At 46.8% G+C, this 21,052-nt stretch overlaps 1 protein-coding gene across 2 annotated transcripts in view; it reads right to left on the minus strand.

Annotated features, from left to right (window-relative positions):
• NEDD9 (neural precursor cell expressed, developmentally down-regulated 9) overlaps window positions 1-20,610 on the minus strand; it is a 68,909-nt gene extending 48,299 nt beyond the window's left edge. For both annotated transcript variants that reach the window (XM_063298893.1, XM_063298892.1), the window contains exon 1: window positions 20,383-20,610. In XM_063298893.1, coding sequence (XP_063154963.1) covers window positions 20,383-20,394 — 12 coding nt within the window. In that variant the 5' untranslated portion in view covers window positions 20,395-20,610. The remainder of the gene's footprint in view (window positions 1-20,382) is intronic.
• Window positions 20,611-21,052: the final 442 nt, after the last annotated feature.

The following is a 21,052-nucleotide window of genomic DNA, read 5'->3' on the forward strand; positions in this document are numbered from 1 at the left end:
CCCAGAATTCCCCAGCCAGCATGCTGGCTAGGCAATTCTGGGAGTTGAAGTCCATGCATTTTAAAGTCGCTAAAGATGAGAAACACTGCCCTGAATTATTTGGAGATGACTGCTCATTTTCTTTAATAGATCAGTGTATCAAGAGACTGAAGGCCATCTGCTGGGAGACTAGTGGGCTTCCTTGTACAGTTAGTTGGCTACTGTGAGAACAGACTGGTGGACTAGATGGGCCTGAGGTCTGAAACAGCAGGGTACTGCTTATGTTCTTATGTATAAAAGACATCACAATGAATGCAGGGGAAGAAATTACGATATCTTTTAGCCATCTGAGTCGAACTGTTCTTCTTGCAAAGATGTAGGAGGGATAAAGGTTCCCCAAGATATGCCCTGAATTATCAGAGACACACTCACAGCCAATATTTTTACAAGAGACAGGGAGAGGCAACCAAACTCTGATCACATTTCCCAAGCTTCATGGGGTTTTCTAGAGAACTGAAAGCAACACTGGAATGACATAATTTTATATGAAAAAGGAAGCCTCACCTCCTCCTTTCCAGCTTAGTCCAGTCAAGGCTTTACAAGCTGCACAGACTCACAGAATTTGGCCCAAATATATATTTAGTCCCCATTTCCTGGATTTTGTTACCTCTGAAAGTGAACAGGCTTTCTTTTCAGGGCACAATATATCATATACTGTAGTTCTTCTGATTACAGACAATAAAAAGTGCACTAAAAGAGAGGCAGGAGGAGCTTGGGAATCAAGGAAACCAAGTATGCTTTCACTATGATTTAAATATTGTCGCACCAGAATCCAGAAACATATGGTAGAAAATATTTAAAGGTACTCCTAAGAGACACAGAGTTGACAGATACCATCGTAACTTTATGTAGGTTCTTTTATACTGCTTGGCAAGTAGTATTATGATATTTTGTCATCCATTGTTTTTCAGTTATTGTCTTATGCATTTTAAATGATTTAATTCATGAAGATTTTATTTGACAAATATTTTAATTTGGATTGTAAGCAATCTTGATGTCTTTCAGTAGAAAGATAAGGGGTAAATGCTTTAAATAAAGAATAGGTCTGGGGATGAGGAAATTATTTGTGGCTTAGGAATTCATATTTGCAAAGGCTGAGGTTGCTTGTGTGGTGATAGAATATACTGTGTAACCAGCCATTAGTTTAAAAAGGGTATCAGATATCGTCTTGTAGCCAACAGTGCAATTATCATATGGTTGAGCATGAATGGAGACAACTAGACGGTATGCAGTATGCTTCAGTGTGATAGAAACTGAAGAATAAATTGGTCCTGAGCATTAATATGTGAACATTTTATCCAGTGGTGGTAATCCATGCTATAAAAAGTTCTTCTGAATACCAAAGACATCAGATGGATTCCAATTCTCATCCCCACTACGTTTCTGAAAAGCTGTAATTCAGTGGGGGTAATGGATAATCTTATATAACATTCCCCCTGGAAGTTACTGAAAAACTACTTCAGCACTATCTTGTCAAAAGCAGAATGATAAGACATTTTCTGGACAATCAACTACAGCCATTTAATTCTATGAAGCACAACAAATAAAAAAGCACAGTGAAGTTTCTGCTAATATGAATGACGTCAGAATTTTTCTGCATATCCAATTGTTCTGAAGCTATGGATTAAGCATAATATCTCCTGATTCTTCATGACCTTTTACTTTTTTTGATGAGCCTAGATTGCACTTAGCAAAACTTTATTCTCACAATTATTAAGCAGTTTGCAAAGACTATTGTCTCTGAATGAATCACAGGGTTTCCCTGATGAAATTCCAGCTTTCAAGTCAATGGAGCACATCTCAAGAAAGATCTCTTATTATGCTGCCTAGATTCATGCAGGCTAAATCCATTCTTATTTCCTCAACTTCATTGGGAGCATACTAATCCAGCCTGGTTGCATGAATGAATGAATGAATACATGAATTAATGAATACATGAATGAATACATGAATAAAGGGGAACACACAAACTTTAAATGGCAGGAATTGACCCCTTTTCTTAGAGACTAAAAAGATAGTCTCCTCAACCTACACAAATGATGGTCCCCAGTGGAAATTTTAGCAAACTTATTCCTCTCATTTGTAAGTTACATCCACGGGCATCCCTAGGGAGGGGCAAATGATGAAACAATGCAGGTTTCACTCTATGTGTACCTGTGCCATAATGCTGCATGCCCATATGAAAGGGGCAGAAGTTGCATTGTGATATTATGACACTCTTTTTGTCGTTTTGACAAAACTGTCCAATTCGGTGGACACTTCTGGTTATATCTTGCTATACATCTCAGGCTGTGAATTACATCTTTCATAGATGAACATTTTCACTGTTGCTTAGAACTGAACAAAGAAAGGAAACAAACTCTCCAAAAAAGCAGCATATGGGACACAGATTTGTGTCAGATACTCAGACACTGGATCTTGGACCTAGTACATAAAATCTGTTTCATGGATCTGCATTAGAAGCACCTTATTCTCACTTCTGCTTGGCAGAATACAACCTCTACCACAAAATAAATCAAAGCAATAAGAACTGACATTAAGAACATTTATGCATTTGGAAATATGTTGGAACAAGTATAGATCTGAGAGTGCATGGAAGGGTAGGTGGAATAATTGGATGTGGGTAACTGGTTCTGCTGTTTTGTAACATTTTCATTTGGATCTGATGAAAAATGATACATGCATTTCTCCCTCTCTACTTTCCTGCCCAGGCAGCTTAAGAAAACCATACTGGATCTCACAAGTTGTGATGGAGTGCAGAGATGAATAAGCAGTTGCACATCGTCACCCATAACTGATTATTTCCATAAAATTCTGAGTCACCTTTCATGCCCATTCACAGCACCATTCTGAGACTGTAGCAACCCACATCCATCACAAGGCCATTATGGATTTATCATGCTTGAATTAAAGGTAAAGGTTTCCCTTGACATTAAGTCCAGTCGTGTCCAACTCTAGGGGGCGGTGCTCATCTCCATTTCAAAGCCGAAGAGCCGGCATTTGTCCGTAGACACTTCTGTGGTCATGTGGCCGGCATGACTAAATGGAACACTGTTACCTGCCCACCAAAGCGGTACCTATTAATCTACTCACATTTGCATGTTTTCGAACTGCTAGGTTGGCAGGAGCTGGGACTAGCAACGGGAGCTCACCCGTCATGCGGATTCGAACCACCGACCTTCCGATCGGCAAGCTCAGCAGCTCAGCGGTTTAGCCCGCAGCGCCACCATGACCCTGTGCTTGAATTAAGTCATAGTAAATTACAGAAAGGCAATATGGTATCCCTGAGCAGGCAGGAATCTTGCCATGTACTGCAAGTTCCCTTTTAATCCTAAAAAATTTAAGCAGAAAGTATTAGCTCCAGCATAATTTCATAGGAATGAAATTACAGGAATAGGGTCCCTCTAGGGCTCAGAGGAAAGACACCCTCAGGAAATAAAAATGGTGGGTGGCTACAGGTGACCTATTGCCTTCTATCTCAGAAGTCAATTTTCTCCATTATTCCCTCACTGGGAATTCCAGAGGTTGTAGTCCAAAACATTTGGAGGGTGCCACGCTAGGCAAGGTGGGCCTACAATTTAAGTCTTGAAGATACGAAAACTCAGCTGTAATTCTTGCTTTTGTATGAAACTTATTTGATGTCCCTGTGGTACAGTGTTGGTCTAGTTCCTGTCCTTTAGCTTGCCTGATAATACTGTTTGTTTCAAAACTAAGGTACAGCTGCTATCTGAACTCCTTGTGAGAGAGAAATGAAGCAGATAAATAAGATGAAGTAGCCCTGGTTGTTTCCATGTTAGTTCTGCTGAAAGCCAATACACATTTTCAGAAGGTATATCCAAAGTTGTGCAGGACTACTACCATTTGCTTTAGGTTAGTAAATTTACGTTTGGACTATACAACCCAAACACAAAGTCTGAAAGCTAAGTTCTACTGGCAAATATGTATAGAAAAGCATCTTCATTCACTACTTTTTAAAAGTGTGAAGGTCATAAATAAAAAAACTCATTAGTAATATAGAATGCAAAGTCTCATATTTTCACATAAAGCCACCCTTTCCATAACACTAAACTCTTCTTTCCTAAGGCATCTCACTAAATAAGAATATCCTGTCACTGCCTCTTTAGTGTCCTTCATTCACGCTAAAATTAATTTAACTCAAGGTATAGGACATTCATCTTGCATTCAGTTCATCAGGATGCAAAACTGTAACAAGAGAAGCATTGTGTACTAAGTACGGTACATTACAGATTCCAAAAAGAAAATCAAGAGGTACTTCACACTTCCTTCCCACCCTTCCGCCCTCCCTCCCTCCCTTTCTCTTTCCTTCTTTCTTTTGAGTCAATTTTGATCTAAACTTTTCCAACCTGGCTTCCCTACAAATGTGTTTCACCACATCCCATCATCATCCTAATCCCACATGGCCCTTAATCAGGCTGGCAGGAGATAAACACAACCAGAGGGCCACGAGTTTGGAAAAAGGCTGATATATTATTTTTGTTATTTATGTCATGTTTATAACATATTTCATATTGAGAGCAATCTTTTTGAAATAGCAAGTGACAAGCCTGATTTCCTTCCTTGCCATGTCAGGGCACATCATTATGACGGTGTGACTGACGCCTCATCTTTTGCTGATCTCATTCGCCATCCTTTATACCTTGACAGGCAGAGGGCAATAATCAAGAATGTCAGAAGAAAACAGTGCTAGGATTTGGGCAGCAAAATGCATGCCATTCCTAAGCCCTTTACAGGGTTACATGCTTGGGGACTTTCATTACCCTGGTTACAGATAGTTTTTTGCAAGCACATGATTAGAAATACAGTCATTCTTCCCAGTGACACCGTTTTAGTTTGCCTTGGCAATCCAGACTTTGTATTTAAGGCAGCATGCAAGCCAAATGGCAGGCATTACAAACCAATTTGCTTAAGTTTCTTTCCTACAAATTATCTAAAAATAGATAATCAAAACTCCTAGTTTCTGCAGTGCTAACACAAGCCTTGTAGATTGTGGACTGCCCACTTGCGAGTTCTCTTTCTGATTCTTAATCAGCCAACAAAGTTTCTCTATTGGGAACTTCTGGTATTTTAAAGGTAATTGGCATGCAAAGTTTGTTTGCATATGATTGTGGTAGTATGCATAATCAGCCGTGGTTCCATGCACATTTACTTTTCTCCATTCCAGTCTGCACAAAAACAGAGCCTAAGCTAATATATACTTGCTCAAACGGGCCCAAGAAAATATAATTCAAGGAAAAATTTCAAGGAAAAGTGATTGACAAAAGAAATAGAGTGCCTGTTAGTTATAAGGCCATAGTTTAGTGGTGAAGGGAGACATGTTGCATACTGTAAGTCCAGGCTTACTCTCAGGCATCTCCACTGAAAACAATTCCAGGCTGCAGAGCCAGGAAAAGCCTCTAATGAGCAACAAACAAGCAGGGCAATCTGAGCTAGATGGGCAAAGACTCCAAGTTCTTTCAGGACAGCTTCATGGACATCTCAGTCTATTTCGTGTACCTATTACTCTCATAGTATAATGCGTCAGAAAGGTCCTAAGGCTTCTTGTGAAAGGTGAAAGGTCCCCTGTGCAAGCACCAAGTCATGTCTGACCCTTTGGAAGGCTGAGTCGACCTGAGCCGGCTACCTGAGAATCCAGCTTCTGCTGGGATCAAACTTGGGTCGTGGGGAGAGTTTTGGTTGCAATACTGCTGCCTACCACTCTGCGCCACACCCCATGTCACAAAACACAGCTGAGGTCTACCAGGAAGGTCATGAACAAAGGATACAGTCATTCCAAGTTCCAATCTTTTGAATCCCAATTTTATCTGGTGGTCTGGGGGACATATTGAACATATTCTCCAGAAGTTGTTGGATTCCAGCACTAACACAACCCAGACAAAGCTCAAGAATGATAGGAGCTTAGTCCCATAATATTTGAAGGGACACAAACTCCCTATTCACCGTGTCTAACCACAGGCCGCAGGACAGCATTTCTATTTCAAGCTTCCTTCCCTTCTTCATTTTCCCTGCATATGACACACTGACATCAGAATTTCAGCAATATGTTAAGACTGTAAAATTAACAACAAAATCAACAAGTCCAAAGTCACCCAGTGACCCTCCATCACTGACGGTGAACTAGAACCTACTTCTCCTAGCTCCTAGTCCAACATCTTAATCATTTAACTACAGTAGGCACTCACTATCTTGGCTGGTATAAACAAAAGTTGTTTACACTAAATCTAAATGCAATTGCCTTTTGCAAGTCAGCATAGATATTACTAAGAATGTGGGAGGTTTGTCCTGTATCTGCAAGGCACCAAGACTAAGGAAGACTGTGACAGTAATCCTGACCAGGTTTTTCAGAAGTCACAAAGAAAAAGAACAGGCCTCCATAGTCTAGGTTGTGAAAATTTTAATAAAACTATTTACCTGAAATATTCTAATTTTTTTCTTCAGGGAGAAAGAAAAGCCTTCTATTATACAAACAGCAGCAATTATTTTTCTGCTTAATTATATGAATAACTGATTGAATTTCCAGATTATAAAATCTAATGGATTTGTCTGTTAAAGGAGTGCTTAAATCACTTATTTTATGACATAATAGAATTATTATCCCACAATGGGTGGGGAGGTTGGAATTCTTTATCATTGTTTAATAGTTTATAAACATTGCATTTGAGATTTTGAAAGGAAAAAATAGTTGGCAGTATGGCCTATAAAGAACTTTAGCTGAACCACTAGGTTGACTAACTTCTTACCTGCCCTCCCTTGACTTAGGCTGGGTTCACATGCCATACTAAGTTGGTTTAATTTGGTTAATATATTAAATGAATTGAATCACTATAGGTTATAAACCATGGTTTGTGGATTAGCATACTATGTGAACCCAGCCATTGTTACAAATTTAACACACCTTGGTTTATTGTAATGTGTGAAGCCATCATCAGATTACTAACTTGTAGCAGTTAAGTAGCTAGTTGCAAAGTAGCACACTCTGATGGCCTTGGTATACGTACGTAATTATCCTGTTGGGCTTGGAAATACGTATGACTTTAGAATGTATAGTTTTGCCCCTAATTACTCTTTGACTACCACAATAATTATTTGTAGCTGAAGTTCTGAAATGCTGTCTGCCTGAATCCTTTCTTCTTCTTTGCCTTTGGGCTCCTTCATAGCACACTGGCCAAGAATGACCTGGAACGCATAGATGCTAATTACAATTCTGTGCTACCACTTCTTCGTACATTATTCTTTAACACCACACAATTGTTAACAACTAGTGCATTTCAATAATCAGAATTTGTATCTATTAGTTGGTTAATGGAAATTTGTTCCAGCAAGATGAATTCTTACTTCTTACATATCTATTTACTACAGAATCTCTGGAAGCAAGATTATATGGAGTTTAAAGCTAGTTTCTATAAATTAGTTTAGGGAGAGAAACCAGTAGAGCCTTGCCGAATTATCTGAGGCTAAAGAGGGACTGTTTTATTGTGTTGTCCTTCTGAAAAAAAATAGAACATTCTCTGGGAAAGTTTCTTATGGTCTCTTGGTTGAAACTAAGAAGCAATTTCGGTCAGGGATGTGGGGGAACCCACCCAAAATTGGCCCTGAAAACATCTTACCATTTGTATGAATTCATGTATGAGTTGTTACAGCACCAGCTCCTCAACCCTAATTTCTTCTCCTTTGGCCAGAAGCTTCCGGTGACTCCCCATCGGGTGGCAGCTGCTACTGTCTCCCAGAACATGGTACTCACTACATCTTCCTAAGTTACAATTTTCTGTCTTGGGAATGCTCCCACAAATCACTCTCATAAGGAGAAATTACAGAGTAAGAAGGATTTAAGTACCAGAATCTATGCCTGTCAGGTTTCAGTTGACAGAGAAGTAACTAAAGGCTTGAAAAAATGCTGATCTAAATCCTTTCTTGAGTTTGACAACTCAAAAGGGAGGGAGCTGCATTTTAAAAAATATTTATTTCAGCCCTCAAGGGCCACAAAGAGAACGGCAGGTGATGTGATAGTATCACTGCAGGGAAGAACAAAAGAGGTGGTTTGGGATGAGGGGTATAGTTTTCATTTAATTCGTTTTGTTTCCCATCCCAACTATAATTGCACTACAATAATTTCGTATCATGATCTCTGAAGGCTGCAGAAAAGGATCTGGAGGTCCATATGTGGCTCATCTCCATAGGTTGCCCACTCCTGCTTCTGTAATATAGATTTACATTTTGCAAGAGAAGAACACTTTATGAGAATTAGATGAAGGCAACAGATATAACAGCTTTTAAGAACAGCTTTCTATGATTGGACCAATCTAGCCAAGGATTCCTTATTAAATACCAACCAGCATCTGTTGGAACATACAAGTACCATTGTATTTTGTAACTGCTGATGAAATGGATATCTGGGATACATGCATGACTTTTCCCATTAAGAAAGAATGAATATTGATTGAAGAGGAAACTTTAAGGTGCAAGGATGATCCAAGCCAAGTTACTCAGCTTCAGAAAATCATTATGGTAATGGGTTAGACAGGTAAATAAAATGCAAATACATAATATGATTTGGAGGATTGATTGGCTTGTTTTATAGAACGTCTCTATAAGCATTCTTCAGCTTTGAGAAATGATGATAATTGCAAGGAGTCGTTTTTTTAGTATCTCTAGAGTCAACAGTTGTATTCTAGAGCAAATCACTTGTTGACTTCAGATGGGCAACCACGGGTAAACAATTAAAAAAATAGATTTCCCATGAAAGGTAAACACACTTGTCTGTCAGAAAAGGTTTTACGGAAGCTAAAAATCTTCCATCTTTTATTGGTCTTCCTTTTCTTTTGTCTAGCCCTGTTTGTCTACCCCAGAATTCCCCAGCCAGCATGCTGGAAGTCGAAGTTCACATATCTTAAAGTTGCCAAGTTTGAAAAACACTGGGATTGCCTGTTCCATCTAGAATTATATAACAATCTCCTTAACTAGAAGTGTTAATTTTTACTAAATATGGAGAAAGCACATTACAGAGCATGGAAGATTTTTTTCTGACTGAAGTGGGTGATTTCAAAGAAGTCTAGTATTAAGTAGGCTCATTCACTTGAGTTTTGTGATAAGACAGATCATTAGAAATATCAAGTTGCAGTGCATTATAACCAGAAAAGAATTACTTTATAGTGAAACCAGAATATGCCACATCCAGCTAAATCACTGCTGGGTTTGCACATCACACTAAAACCTAATGTGCTTTGTTTAGCTATTTTAGCATGTTTTATAAACCCAGCCAATTGTGGTTTATTCATTAAAGCATGATTTAACGAACCATGGCTCACAATGCATGAATAATGAAATAACTGTGGCTTTTAATAGGTCCATGCCACCTCAAATCAGATCTCCTATTTCTTTCCAATGATAGGTGTCCTAAACCAATATGTAAGGCCTCTGCCATTTCTAAACAATTAAAATATTGAACAATTAAAATGAATGAGCATTCAGTCACTTGTTTTTTGGAAACTCAGACACTATTACAGCCTACAGAATTTACACATGTGAAAAATGCAGCCTCTAGGCACAATCCTGTGTGTGTCTATTCAGCAGTAAGTCACTCCTGAGCAGAGATGCTAATTTAGCTTCAATCTCTTGTCTGGGCAATAGGAATTTACTGAGCAGACTTGGTTGTCAACCACAAATAGCTGAGATGAAATGATTTGATTCAGTTAAGCTAGTTTGGGATGCTTTCCAAATAGCAAATTACATGGAGACAAGTGAAGGTTTGGGCTCCCAAGTGTCATGAGTGCCGTTGAGCTAAAGTAATCAGCGCAATGGCACTCATGACAATGACAAGGAAATAGGTGAAGGGGTACAAGTTAAGTAGCCATCAACCCACAACGACTAACGGCTAACAAACAATAGATAAACGGATCACGGAGCCACCCAAGCCATCAGCAGCAATACCACGGGGATCGCCCAGCTGAAAGCAATCAGCAGAAGAATGAAAACCTGAGGATGGGCGATCCTAGAAACCCTCAACCAATGGCAGGGCAACGCATGGGACAAAGGGGGGTGACGTGACCGAGAGCGAGGGGGCGCTGACCGGCGCGGGGTATTTAAACCCCGCACCGGCGCGCTCCTGTCACTCTCAGCTTTTTCTAACAACGTTGTACCTATCCTGAAATAAACCAGAGCCTGCTTTGCAACCCAGTGTCTGAACGTTATTCAGAGGTAGGCAGCGCATGACATAAAGCTGAGAGTCATAAACTCAGCCTCGCCGAGCCCCACCGGACGACAACGAGCCGCGGGAGGAGTAGACGGCGAGAAGACCAGCAAGATGAGGCCGGAACGGCGCGGGCAAGGAGGGCGAGCCGCGCGGCAAGAGACAGAGGAGGACCGACCGAGGCCAGAGGCACCGCGGACTCCCGGAGCCATGGACGCCCGCCCCACCCGACCCGAGCCTCAGCTCCAACCCCAAGGGGAGATGGCGACGGAGGCAACCCGACCGCGGGAGGGAGCAGCACGACTTCCGAAACCAGCGGAGGACCCCGCGCCCCACATCGCACCCCAGCAACGGGCGTGGAGCGACAGCCCCACGGTGCTCGACACGGAGGAGGACGACGGAGACACCCATCAGACGGAGGAGGAAGCGGACCCGCGGCGGAGGGACGATGAACCCCCCCCCCCCGAGGACGCGCCAACGGAACCGGCCCCAGCGGCGGTGCGGGCTGTGGACGAGGAGGCACGAGCTGAACTCGCGGCCATGCGGGCTCAGCTGACGGAACTCCGGACCATGCTCCAGGCGCTTATGCCCCCCGCGCCACCCAATGACGTCCCCGCACAAGCCCACACCCCGAGCGAAGCACCGAACCCACACGAGCCAGCGGAAAGCCAGCAGACGGCACAGGCGGCCGACACCACATCCCGGGAAGCGAGAGGCGGGGCCGCGCAAAACGCCCGGGCCCCAAAGGACTTCCCCATCTTCTTCGATGGGACCCCCTCAAAACTCTCGTTTTTCGTCACCAACGCTAGGGAGTTCATGGGGAGGCACGGACACTCCTATGACTCCGAGGCCGACAAGATCGGCGCCGTGGCAATCAAACTCCAAGACAGGGCGGCGGACTGGTACGTCCAACTGTACGAGTCCAGCTCCCCCGCCCTCGCCACCTTCCCTGCTTTCATCAACGAGATGAAAAACTATTTCGAAGACCCCCTAGCCAAAGTACGGGCGAAAAGCGCACTCCAGAGACTTAAACAGGGCGCACGCACGGTCCCTGACTACGCCCTGGAGTTCAAAGCCCTCGCGGGAAAGGTCTGCGACTGGTCTGAGACCACCCTGCTGGAAATCTTCAAAAAGGGGCTCAACCGCGACGTTCTCCAATGGGCCCTCTACCGCGACGACCCAGAAACGTTACACGGGTGGATCCACCTCGCGGGGAAAGCCGAACACGCGCACCGCACCTTCCTTATGACAACCACGGAAGACACAAACTACGTCGGGAAAAAGGTACCCGCACCACACGGGGGGATGGCCGGCCCCATATACCCTAAAAAGAAGTTCAACCGGGAGCCCTGCGGGAGGTGTGGCAAATTAGGGCACAAGACGGCGGACTGCTTCGCCAACCGACCGCCGACCAGCGCGCCCAAGCCCGCCCCGAAAATTAGCCCCAAACCACCCAACCCGGGGCCGCCCCCTCACCGCCGAATGACCGTGGCCACAGCGACACCGGAAGAGGGCTGGGACGCTTAATGGGGAGAAGAGGACAATACCGACCCCGACCAGCCGGCGGGAAATGCTCCCCGCTTGCCCTGAAACGCGTGGCGAGGCAGGCGGCGGGACAGCAACGCGAACCACCTCAACGAAACGACAAAAGCTCCGTAATATTGGCAGCAATTCAACTCTCGGCCGGCAACGGAGCCACCACGGCCGCGGCACTAGTGGACTCGGGGTGCTCAAAAAACCTTATCCACCCCGACCTAGTCGCCAAACTCGAACTCCGCTGCTTCCCCCTCCCCACGCCGCTGGCATTCCACCAGCTGGACGGCTCCACAGCGGGGGGGAAACCAGCCACGCTACAAACCGAGCCGGTCACCCTGCAAATGGGCACTCACACCGAGCGCACATCGTTCGTAGTCACGCCCATCGGACGGCCCATTGCAGTCCTGGGGATGCCATGGCTCGCGAAAAACAACCCGCGGATCAACTGGGCGACCCGCACCTTCACATTCGGCGACGGCGAGTATCGAGCACCAGTACCAGCTGGCAAAAGCAACCCCACGGTAGGACGAGCGGAGGCGACCACACAAGACAACGCCGCTACCACTGCAGACCTACCGGAACAATACGCCGACTTCTCCGAGGTCTTCGGAGAAGCAGAGGCAGACCAACTACCCCCCCACCGCAAGACGGATTGCCGAATCGACCTACTGCCCGACGTCCCCCTACCTAGACCAAAGATCTATTCGATGACCCCGAAGGAGATGGCAACCCTCCGGGAGTTCATCGATAAAAACCTAGACAGGGGATTTATAGAGCCAGCATGCTCACCGGTCGGAGCCCCCGTCCTATTCCGGGAGAAGAAAGACGGGACCCTACGGCTCTGTACCGACTACCGGGGCCTAAACGCGGCTTCCCTGTCCAACAAATACCCCTTACCCCTGGTGAAGGACATGCTCGCCCACCTGTCCACGGGCAAAGTCTTTTCCAAATTGGACCTGCGCGAGGCGTACTATCGCATCCGAATCAGGGAGGGGGACGAATGGAAGACGGCGTTCAACTGCCCCCTAGGCGCTTTCCAGTACAAGGTACTGCCCTTCGGACTCGCGGGGGCCCCTGGGGTGTTCATGCAGCTCATCAATGAGGTACTGCATGAACATCTGTTTAAAGGGGTCCTGGTCTACATCGACGACGTCCTTATTTACACAAAAACATACGAGGAACACGTAACCTTAGTCAGGCAAGTCCTCGACAAGCTCAGAAGGGCGCAGCTCTATGCAAAGCCCACAAAGTGCGAGTTTCACAAAGACCGCCTAGACTATTTGGGGTATCGAATCTCCGGGGACGGCATCGAGATGGACCCCGCAAAAGTCGAAGCGGTACTAAACTGGGAGCGGCCCCGCAACAGACGGCAACTACAGAGCTTCCTGGGATTCGCGAATTTCTACAGGTCCTTCGCCCGGGGGTTCGCTGAGATAGCCCTACCCTTAACGGACCTCCTCAAAACCAAAGGGGTGGGGGACACCAGACGCGCCAAGAACCCAGGCACAGTGCTGAATTGGACTCCCGCGTGCCAGACCGCATTCGACAAGCTGAAAGCGCTGTTCACGACGGAGCCAATCCTCGCGCACCCGGACCCAGAACGGCCGTTCGTGGTCCAAGCCGACGCCTCAGACTTCTCCCTGGGAGCCATCCTCCTACAAAAAGACTCCACGGGGCTCCTGAAACCATGCGCCTACCTGTCAAGGAAGTTCTCCGAGACAGAGAGGCGATGGCACGTCTGGGAGAAAGAAGCCTTTGCGGTGAAATCGGCACTAGAAACATGGCGTCACCTACTCGAGGGAGCCACCCAACCATTCGAGGTCTGGACGGACCACCGGAACCTCGAGGCCCTACGAACGCCTAGACGCCTTAGCCCAAAACAGGTCCGATGGGCACAATTCTTCAGCCGCTTTGATTTCCAGTTGAAGTTCATGCCGGGCAAGAAGAACTTCCTGGCCGACGCCCTCTCCCGGCTGCCCCAAGACGAAGAGCCCGCCCCAGACACCATTGGGACGGTCCTATCCGCCTCGCAACTGGGGATGGCCGTGACCACCCGAAGCGGCGCACGGAGGCAGCTCGACGCTACGGCGCAGCCGACGGCGGGACAACCGGCGACGGAAAGAAGGCAACCGCAACTACCAGGGGGAATGCGCACGGACCTCGACGCCGCCCTCAAAACCGACCCCTGGTTCCTGGCAAACCCCGACAAGGTAACGATGGCGCAAGACCTAGCATGGGGGGAAGGCAGAATCTACGTCCCGGACTCGCAACGCCAGGCGATCTTGCATAGGTCACACGACGCCAAGCAAGCGGGACACTTTGGGTTCCTCAAGACCCTACACCTAACACGGCGGCAATTCTGGTGGCCCGCGCTCAGGCGAGACGTAAAAACCTACGTGGCGTCCTGCCCAACGTGCGCTCGGGCCAAACGGGCACCAGGCAAACCCGCGGGGCTATTGCAACGGGTGGCAGAACCCTCCCGCCCATGGGAGGAAATCTCTATGGATTTTATAGTGGACCTCCCACCCAGCCAGAAGAAAACGGCCATTTGGGTGGTGAAGGACTACTTCTCAAAGCAGGCCCACTTCATCCCCTGCACGTCAGTCCCATCCTCACAACAACTAGCCAAACTCTTCCTCATCCACGTGTACAGGCTACACGGATGTCCCGCACGTGTGGTGACCGACAGGGGCACACAGTTCACCTCCAAATTCTGGCGGGCCTTCTTGAAGCTGACGGGGACCCAACAGGCCCTGTCTACGGCTTGGCATCCGCAGACGGACGGAGCCACTGAGGTTCTTAATGCCACCTTAGAGCAATTTATACGATCCTATACGAACTACCACCAGGACGACTGGGCTGAACTGCTCCCGTTCGCCGAAGTCGCATACAACAACGCCGTCCACACGAGCACGGGAAAAACCCCGTTCGAAGTGGTCTCGGGGCGCGACTTCGTCCCCATACCGGAGCTACCTCAACCCCCGGAACCCCAGGTGGACGCCAGCGACTGGGGACGGAAGATCGCGGAAGCATGGCCAGTAATCACGGCGGCGCTGAAGGAGGCACAGGCTGCTTACAAAGAGCAGGCCGACAAGCACCGGCGCCAACAACCGACGTTCCAGGCGGGGGACATGGCCTATCTCTCCACCAAGTTCCTAAAGTCAACCCAACCCTCGAAAAAACTGGGGCCTAAGTACATCGGGCCGTTCCGAGTCACGCAAATAGTGAACCCGGTAGCAATACGCCTGGACCTGCCACACAACCTCCGGAGGCTCCACCCGGTGTTCCACACCAGCCTCCTAAAACCGGCAACCACCTCCCGATGGCACCCAAGCACGCCTCAGCCCGCACCGCTTATGATCGACGGGCAACACCACTTCGAGATAAGGGACATCCTCGACTCACGCAAGCAACGAGGAACCCTACACTATCTGGTCAGGTGGAAACACTTCCCCCACCCGGAATGGGTGGCGGCGCACAACGTTAAAGCGCCTGACCTGACCAGAGCATTCCACCGGGCATACCCCGACAAACCGCAATCAAGGTCAGCAAAACCAACCCCCCCCCCCGCAGGCCTCCCCCCGCCTCCCGTGCCCCAAGGGAAGGGGCCCCCCCCAAGCCCGCGACTTGGGTGGACCTTCCCCCCCCCGGGACTCACTCCCCCCGCCCCGGGCCCACGGGGTGGTGACAAACGATCGCCAGCACCCTCCCCCCGCCCCCTGGCCGCGGGGGAGTGGCAAGCAAGTCAACAGGGCAACCTGGGGGCAACGCCCAGGAGACACAACAAAGGCGACGCACTCCAAATAAGCAAAAAAGGGCCCTACCTGGAGCTGAGCAGCACCCGACCAGCCACGCCTCTCGCCTCGCCGAACTGAGCCAAACAAACAGGGTGTGGTTGGAGCATGCGCACGCCAGGTCAGAACCCGAGCATGCGCACCATGGACACACCCTGGGAAGGCACGTGGTAGAGGGAGGAGCAAAGGGAGGGGCGACAACTACTCCGGCGGGAACTTTGAAAAAAAAAAAAAAAAAAAAAAAAAAAAAAAAAAAATGGCGTTTTGACAGCTCCATGGGGGAAACCCAGAAACCCGGGGGAGAACACTATTCGGAAAGGGGGCAGTATGTCATGAGTGCCGTTGAGCTAAAGTAATCAGCGCAATGGCACTCATGACAATGACAAGGAAATAGGTGAAGGGGTACAAGTTAAGTAGCCATCAACCCACAACGACTAACGGCTAACAAACAATAGATAAACGGATCACGGAGCCACCCAAGCCATCAGCAGCAATACCACGGGGATCGCCCAGCTGAAAGCAATCAGCAGAAGAATGAAAACCTGAGGATGGGCGATCCTAGAAACCCTCAACCAATGGCAGGGCAACGCATGGGACAAAGGGGGGTGACGTGACCGAGAGCGAGGGGGCGCTGACCGGCGCGGGGTATTTAAACCCCGCACCGGCGCGCTCCTGTCACTCTCAGCTTTTTCTAACAACGTTGTACCTATCCTGAAATAAACCAGAGCCTGCTTTGCAACCCAGTGTCTGAACGTTATTCAGAGGTAGGCAGCGCATGACACCAAGTAATCTTGGTTGGAAACTTGTTGTACCTCTCCACTTAGGATTCTGAATCTAAAAATAAAAGGTGAAATCAAGGTTGTCTCCTAATGACTTCACAGACACATCTATGTAGCTTTCTTAGCAACAACCTAGACTTTCCAGTTTAGTGTCAGCCCTTCCAAGTAGTCCAGACCAGGAAACCAAAACCAAGAATACTAACCTTTATTGGAAGGTTACAGTAACAGGATCTTGCAAGTCTGAAAGCACTTTCCCCCTCCCCTAGCTATAATAATCTCCTTAACTAGAAGTGTTAATTTTTACTAAATATGGAGAAAGCACATTACAGAGCATGGAAGATTTTTTTCTGACTGAAATGGGTGATTTCCAGAGAACTAGGAAGGGTACCTTCTGAGATGCTTTCTCCACCCCCATCCCTCCTTTGGACCCAGATTTCTCTTATCAGACTGTTGTCTAGGTTGCGGCTCTTCCTCCTGTCTCCCAAGGTCATTCCCACAGCTCATTACATCTAGCTTATGGCCCTGGAATTTCCTGGTAGTCTCCCATCCATGTTTTAGGTGGTCTGATGCTGCTTATCTTTTCAAGATCAAGTCAGATTGGCTAAATGTTGTCATTCTAAGAACTGCAATTCTTAGAATACTGTACTGCCTATCTTGAAGTAAGTTGTGTTCAGTGCAAAATTGTTTGACTATTCCAGGTATGTAGGCTGGTCAGCATCATAGTATGTTAGCCATATACCGCAGCAAGATATATGAAAACATAGTTGTTATTATTATTAATGGACTATTAATGACTGCTGTTTTACAAAAATGGTTTCCACTGCATCAGAACAAAACCTTGCCTGGAATCAGAATGTATGAGAATTAGATTTCTGCAGTCATTTAAGAGAATGGAGCCAAGCCAGAGTTAGGCCAAGCTGCACTATCTAGCTTATTATTTTTATACTGTATCAGTGTTATCATGATCAACTGGATATAGTCCAGTGATTGGAGGAATCTGATGAAGCCGGTCTTTCAGCAGGATTGATGGACCAGCCCTGCTTCCCAGGTCATCCTTTCTAAAGAGTGCATTTACCAAACCTAGTCATGAAAAAAGAGCAATTTTTCCCTTAGGCCCATTTCTTACCTAAGAAGAGACTTAGCCCATGCTAGCAAACTGAGATATCTACTTATATGTAGATTTGTGGTACCTTTGCAATATTACTTTCAGAGCCAAAATACAGTAAGAGATGGGTAGAGTTTCCCTTTGAAAAGGACCCTCAAGTAGTGTTAAACCAGATTGTGCTGTCATTGGGAAGCTCCAGAGCTCAGGAGCAAGCAGAGCTTTTGGATGAGTGGCACCTGCTTCTGTTTGAGGTCCTGAACATTTGCAAAGAGCAGCATGACAGCAGAGCCTCTTCCTCCTCTGCCCCTCCCAACCGTTCTGCGTCTTTTGGGCCTGCTGGAGAATTGGAAAGAAGGGCATGCACAATCTTCTTCAGTTATTTTCTGGAAACCAACTTTTGGGACTTCCTTCTCTTTTCCCCCTGTTATACAGAAAGGAAACATGCAGTCCATAGGCCTCATCCTTTCTAGGTTGATGCTGGGCAACACATTGCTGAACATCAGCCATGCGATGTCCCCTCAATTTTTACCAGGAAAGAAAAAAAAGAGCACATTCAAAAGAAAAGCAAAAGAAAAGAGAATCAGCCCTACTCATTTGTGTAAGTAACATCACAACATCACTGCCCAATTCCTGTAACCTCTAACCACCCAAAATGAAAAGCAAAAAAAAAAAAAATCTGGGCTCAGCCAGAAAAACAGTTCCACCCTCATTTGGGACATACCAACAGCATGTCTGAGTAAATGACTGGTCTGTCCTCTCCAAGTCACAGTAACAACTCCTCTGCCTGCCTTCCGTTTCTTCTGGATGTTTGTGCTTAAATTGGCTTCTGTTTGGAGAGGGACCTGGACTTCCAATTCAAACCATGACAGGGTTTCCTATTGCTCTAAACAGAGCTGGGAGGCTGGATTTAACTGTTTTTCAGTCCCTCATCTAGGTCAGGAATATGATGGGAGATTACAAGGATTATGAGAAACAGCCACTCAGTACTTCACGCAGTACCAAACCACAGATTTAAGTATAGGACCAGCATCTGCAATGGGTCTTACGAGGGTATTGAGGCCCTAGTACAGTGTTTCTCAACCTTGGTGACTTTAAGGTGGGTGGACTTCAACTCCCAGAAGTTGCCAAGTTTGAGAAACACTGTCCTAGATTCTACTCAAGTAAATTCTACAGAGTTCTACTCTACTAGGAATCAAGCCATGATTTTCTTATTTGTAAGTGTAGATATTGAGGTCAGTGGGATTTCTGAGCAAGCATGTATGGAGTTAAAATATTTTTTAAAAAGTACTTTGGAAAGACAATAAATTATTCTGATTGGAATGTACCAATTGTAGTAACACGTTTGAAATCCCAGTGAATGAAATTATAGCTCCTTTATTAAAAGGATAACAATTTCCATTTATGCAAGGAATTCAGAGTAGAAAGATCATAGCAATCATCCCTTGCTCACTTGTCCGATTCCAGAAGTCCTGGATTTATAATTCCCAACATCCAGTTCCAAGGCTTGGAATGTCAGAAATTGTAGTCCACCATATCTAGAGGCATCAGTTTGAGAAAGTCAGCACTCTGCCACACTGTCCTTTAAAGCATTTCTACTTAAAATAACCAAGCACAGGGCCACAACTAGGGGGGGGGGCAACCTGGGCATGTGCCCTGGGGTACCGCACTGGTGGGGCGCCAAAATGAGTGCTGGGGGGGGTGCCAAAATGGGTGTGGAATCCATGTTCGCCCCAGGTGACACAGACCCTAGTTGTGGCCCTGACCAAGCAATTCTGCAATTCTACAGTACTGCTCATCAAAACAGTAGCTCATTGGAAGAAATCTTTTCAGATCATCTACATACGCTTGCACAAGACAGGGCAAAATCCTAGCTCCTCTCAAGTCAACAGCTGATCATTATGTCACCAAAACTATTTTCTACAGTGCCAGCAGACAAAATCCTGATTTCTTTAAGATTTCAGAAAAGAGAATGAAATACTTGCCTTGCTTAGACTATTCCAGAACAGCTCCAAAAGCAAATTTTTCACCAGTTTTGCTTGGGCAACATTAGTAATAGATTGTTTCAAAATTAAGCAGATGATTTTTATAAGTAACTGAACGCAACCAGAACAGCTTCTCTTTTAGCTGTATATTCAGACTGAATGATTTACATAGTTTCAGTAGTAGTAACTGATTTGTCACATTTTTTACCTTGCCTCTTAGTCAGAAAAGTTAGAAATCGGGGTTTTATACACCTATGACAAAATTGAGCTAACAGACTTATTTGTAAGTAATAAACTTGGCAGTATGATGTCTGTCCAGTTCCTTAGTTGAACAGGGTTTATGCTTAGGTAACTGGATAGAGAAAAGGCACTGCGTGGGACTTATTTCATGCCATGTCCTTTGACTAAGAACTGCGTGAGATTTTACTCTTAAAAGGAACTTTACCGCGGGGTGCTCCAGGGAAGCAAAAGTGATGCAAATGCCTTGCACGTTGGCAGTACAATACTCCTAAGTTTAAAGCAATAAAAGCAAAACATGTCCCTCCTCAAAGTTCAGAAGCCCTTCTCAACCTGGCGCCCTCCGGATGCGGGCAACTACCCTTTCCATCAACCCCACGGTGGAGGAAAGCTGAGAGCATCTGGAGGACGCCAGGCTGGGAAAACTTCGATTAAGAGGCGGGAATAAAATCAGTCTGTGAAAGATGGCACGGCGGCAACGCAGCAAGCCATAGCCAAACTCCAGCTTTCACCCCACCTAGTTTAAACTCCCCTGGGAAACTTCTTTGACAGACCGGCTGCAAACTGAAGCTGCGTTGGCACCATGCGGGGTGCTCGCTCTGCGCCTTCCTTCCGAGGCTCTTCCGAAGCAACTCGGTCCCTCTTTTGCAACGAGCGACTAGAAAGTCTCTCACTCGGCGCGACCACCCCGGCGCTCTCTTCTTACCTTGTACTTCATGCTCGCGGGCTCGGTCACAGGGTCTCTGCTTGGCGAAATCCGGCCGACTACACCCAGCAGCTGGCGCGAGCCGGGCGCTCCATTTCACCGCCTCCTTCAGCGAAATGTAAACAGAGCCTCCGAGTGCCGAGGATGCGCCGCTAGCGTGCCAAGCAGCACCTCGCACGCAAGAGGCTCCGCTCCGCTCCCAGCCAGTCTGAGCTCATTGTTTTGCTTGCAGCGGGCAAAACGCTCGGCTCGTTTGCATACCTCCCCGCGATTGGCGAGAAAGCCAGCCGGGCGGAGGAGGACGGAACGGGGTGCAACGCGGCCGTCGCCCCGCCCTCCTGCTCCCCCAATCCTGGACGCCGCTTCCTGGGGTCGTCCGAAGTTTTGCTCCGAGTGCTTGAAGGGAGTTCGACGCTCCGAAGAAAGTTTATAGTAAAGCTTTCAGTATGCAGGAACTGGATCTGTTACTTAACCGACTTCCTCGCCTGGCCCAGCCAACGTTGTGGCGGTATAAACCCCGACTTCCTTACGGTTACACCGTAAGAGCGAGATACGCTAGGAAAGCTAGACACGGCCATACTCGCTCTGCTTTTCCGCCTTTGCTTGAAGGACAGTTTTGATCTGCCTGTTTGTCTTCGGGGTTATTCATTCAGTTCTTGCCTGATCTTCT

Source organism: Candoia aspera, chromosome 3 (genome assembly GCF_035149785.1).
Source record: "Candoia aspera isolate rCanAsp1 chromosome 3, rCanAsp1.hap2, whole genome shotgun sequence".
Lineage (NCBI taxonomy): Eukaryota > Metazoa > Chordata > Lepidosauria > Squamata > Boidae > Candoia > Candoia aspera.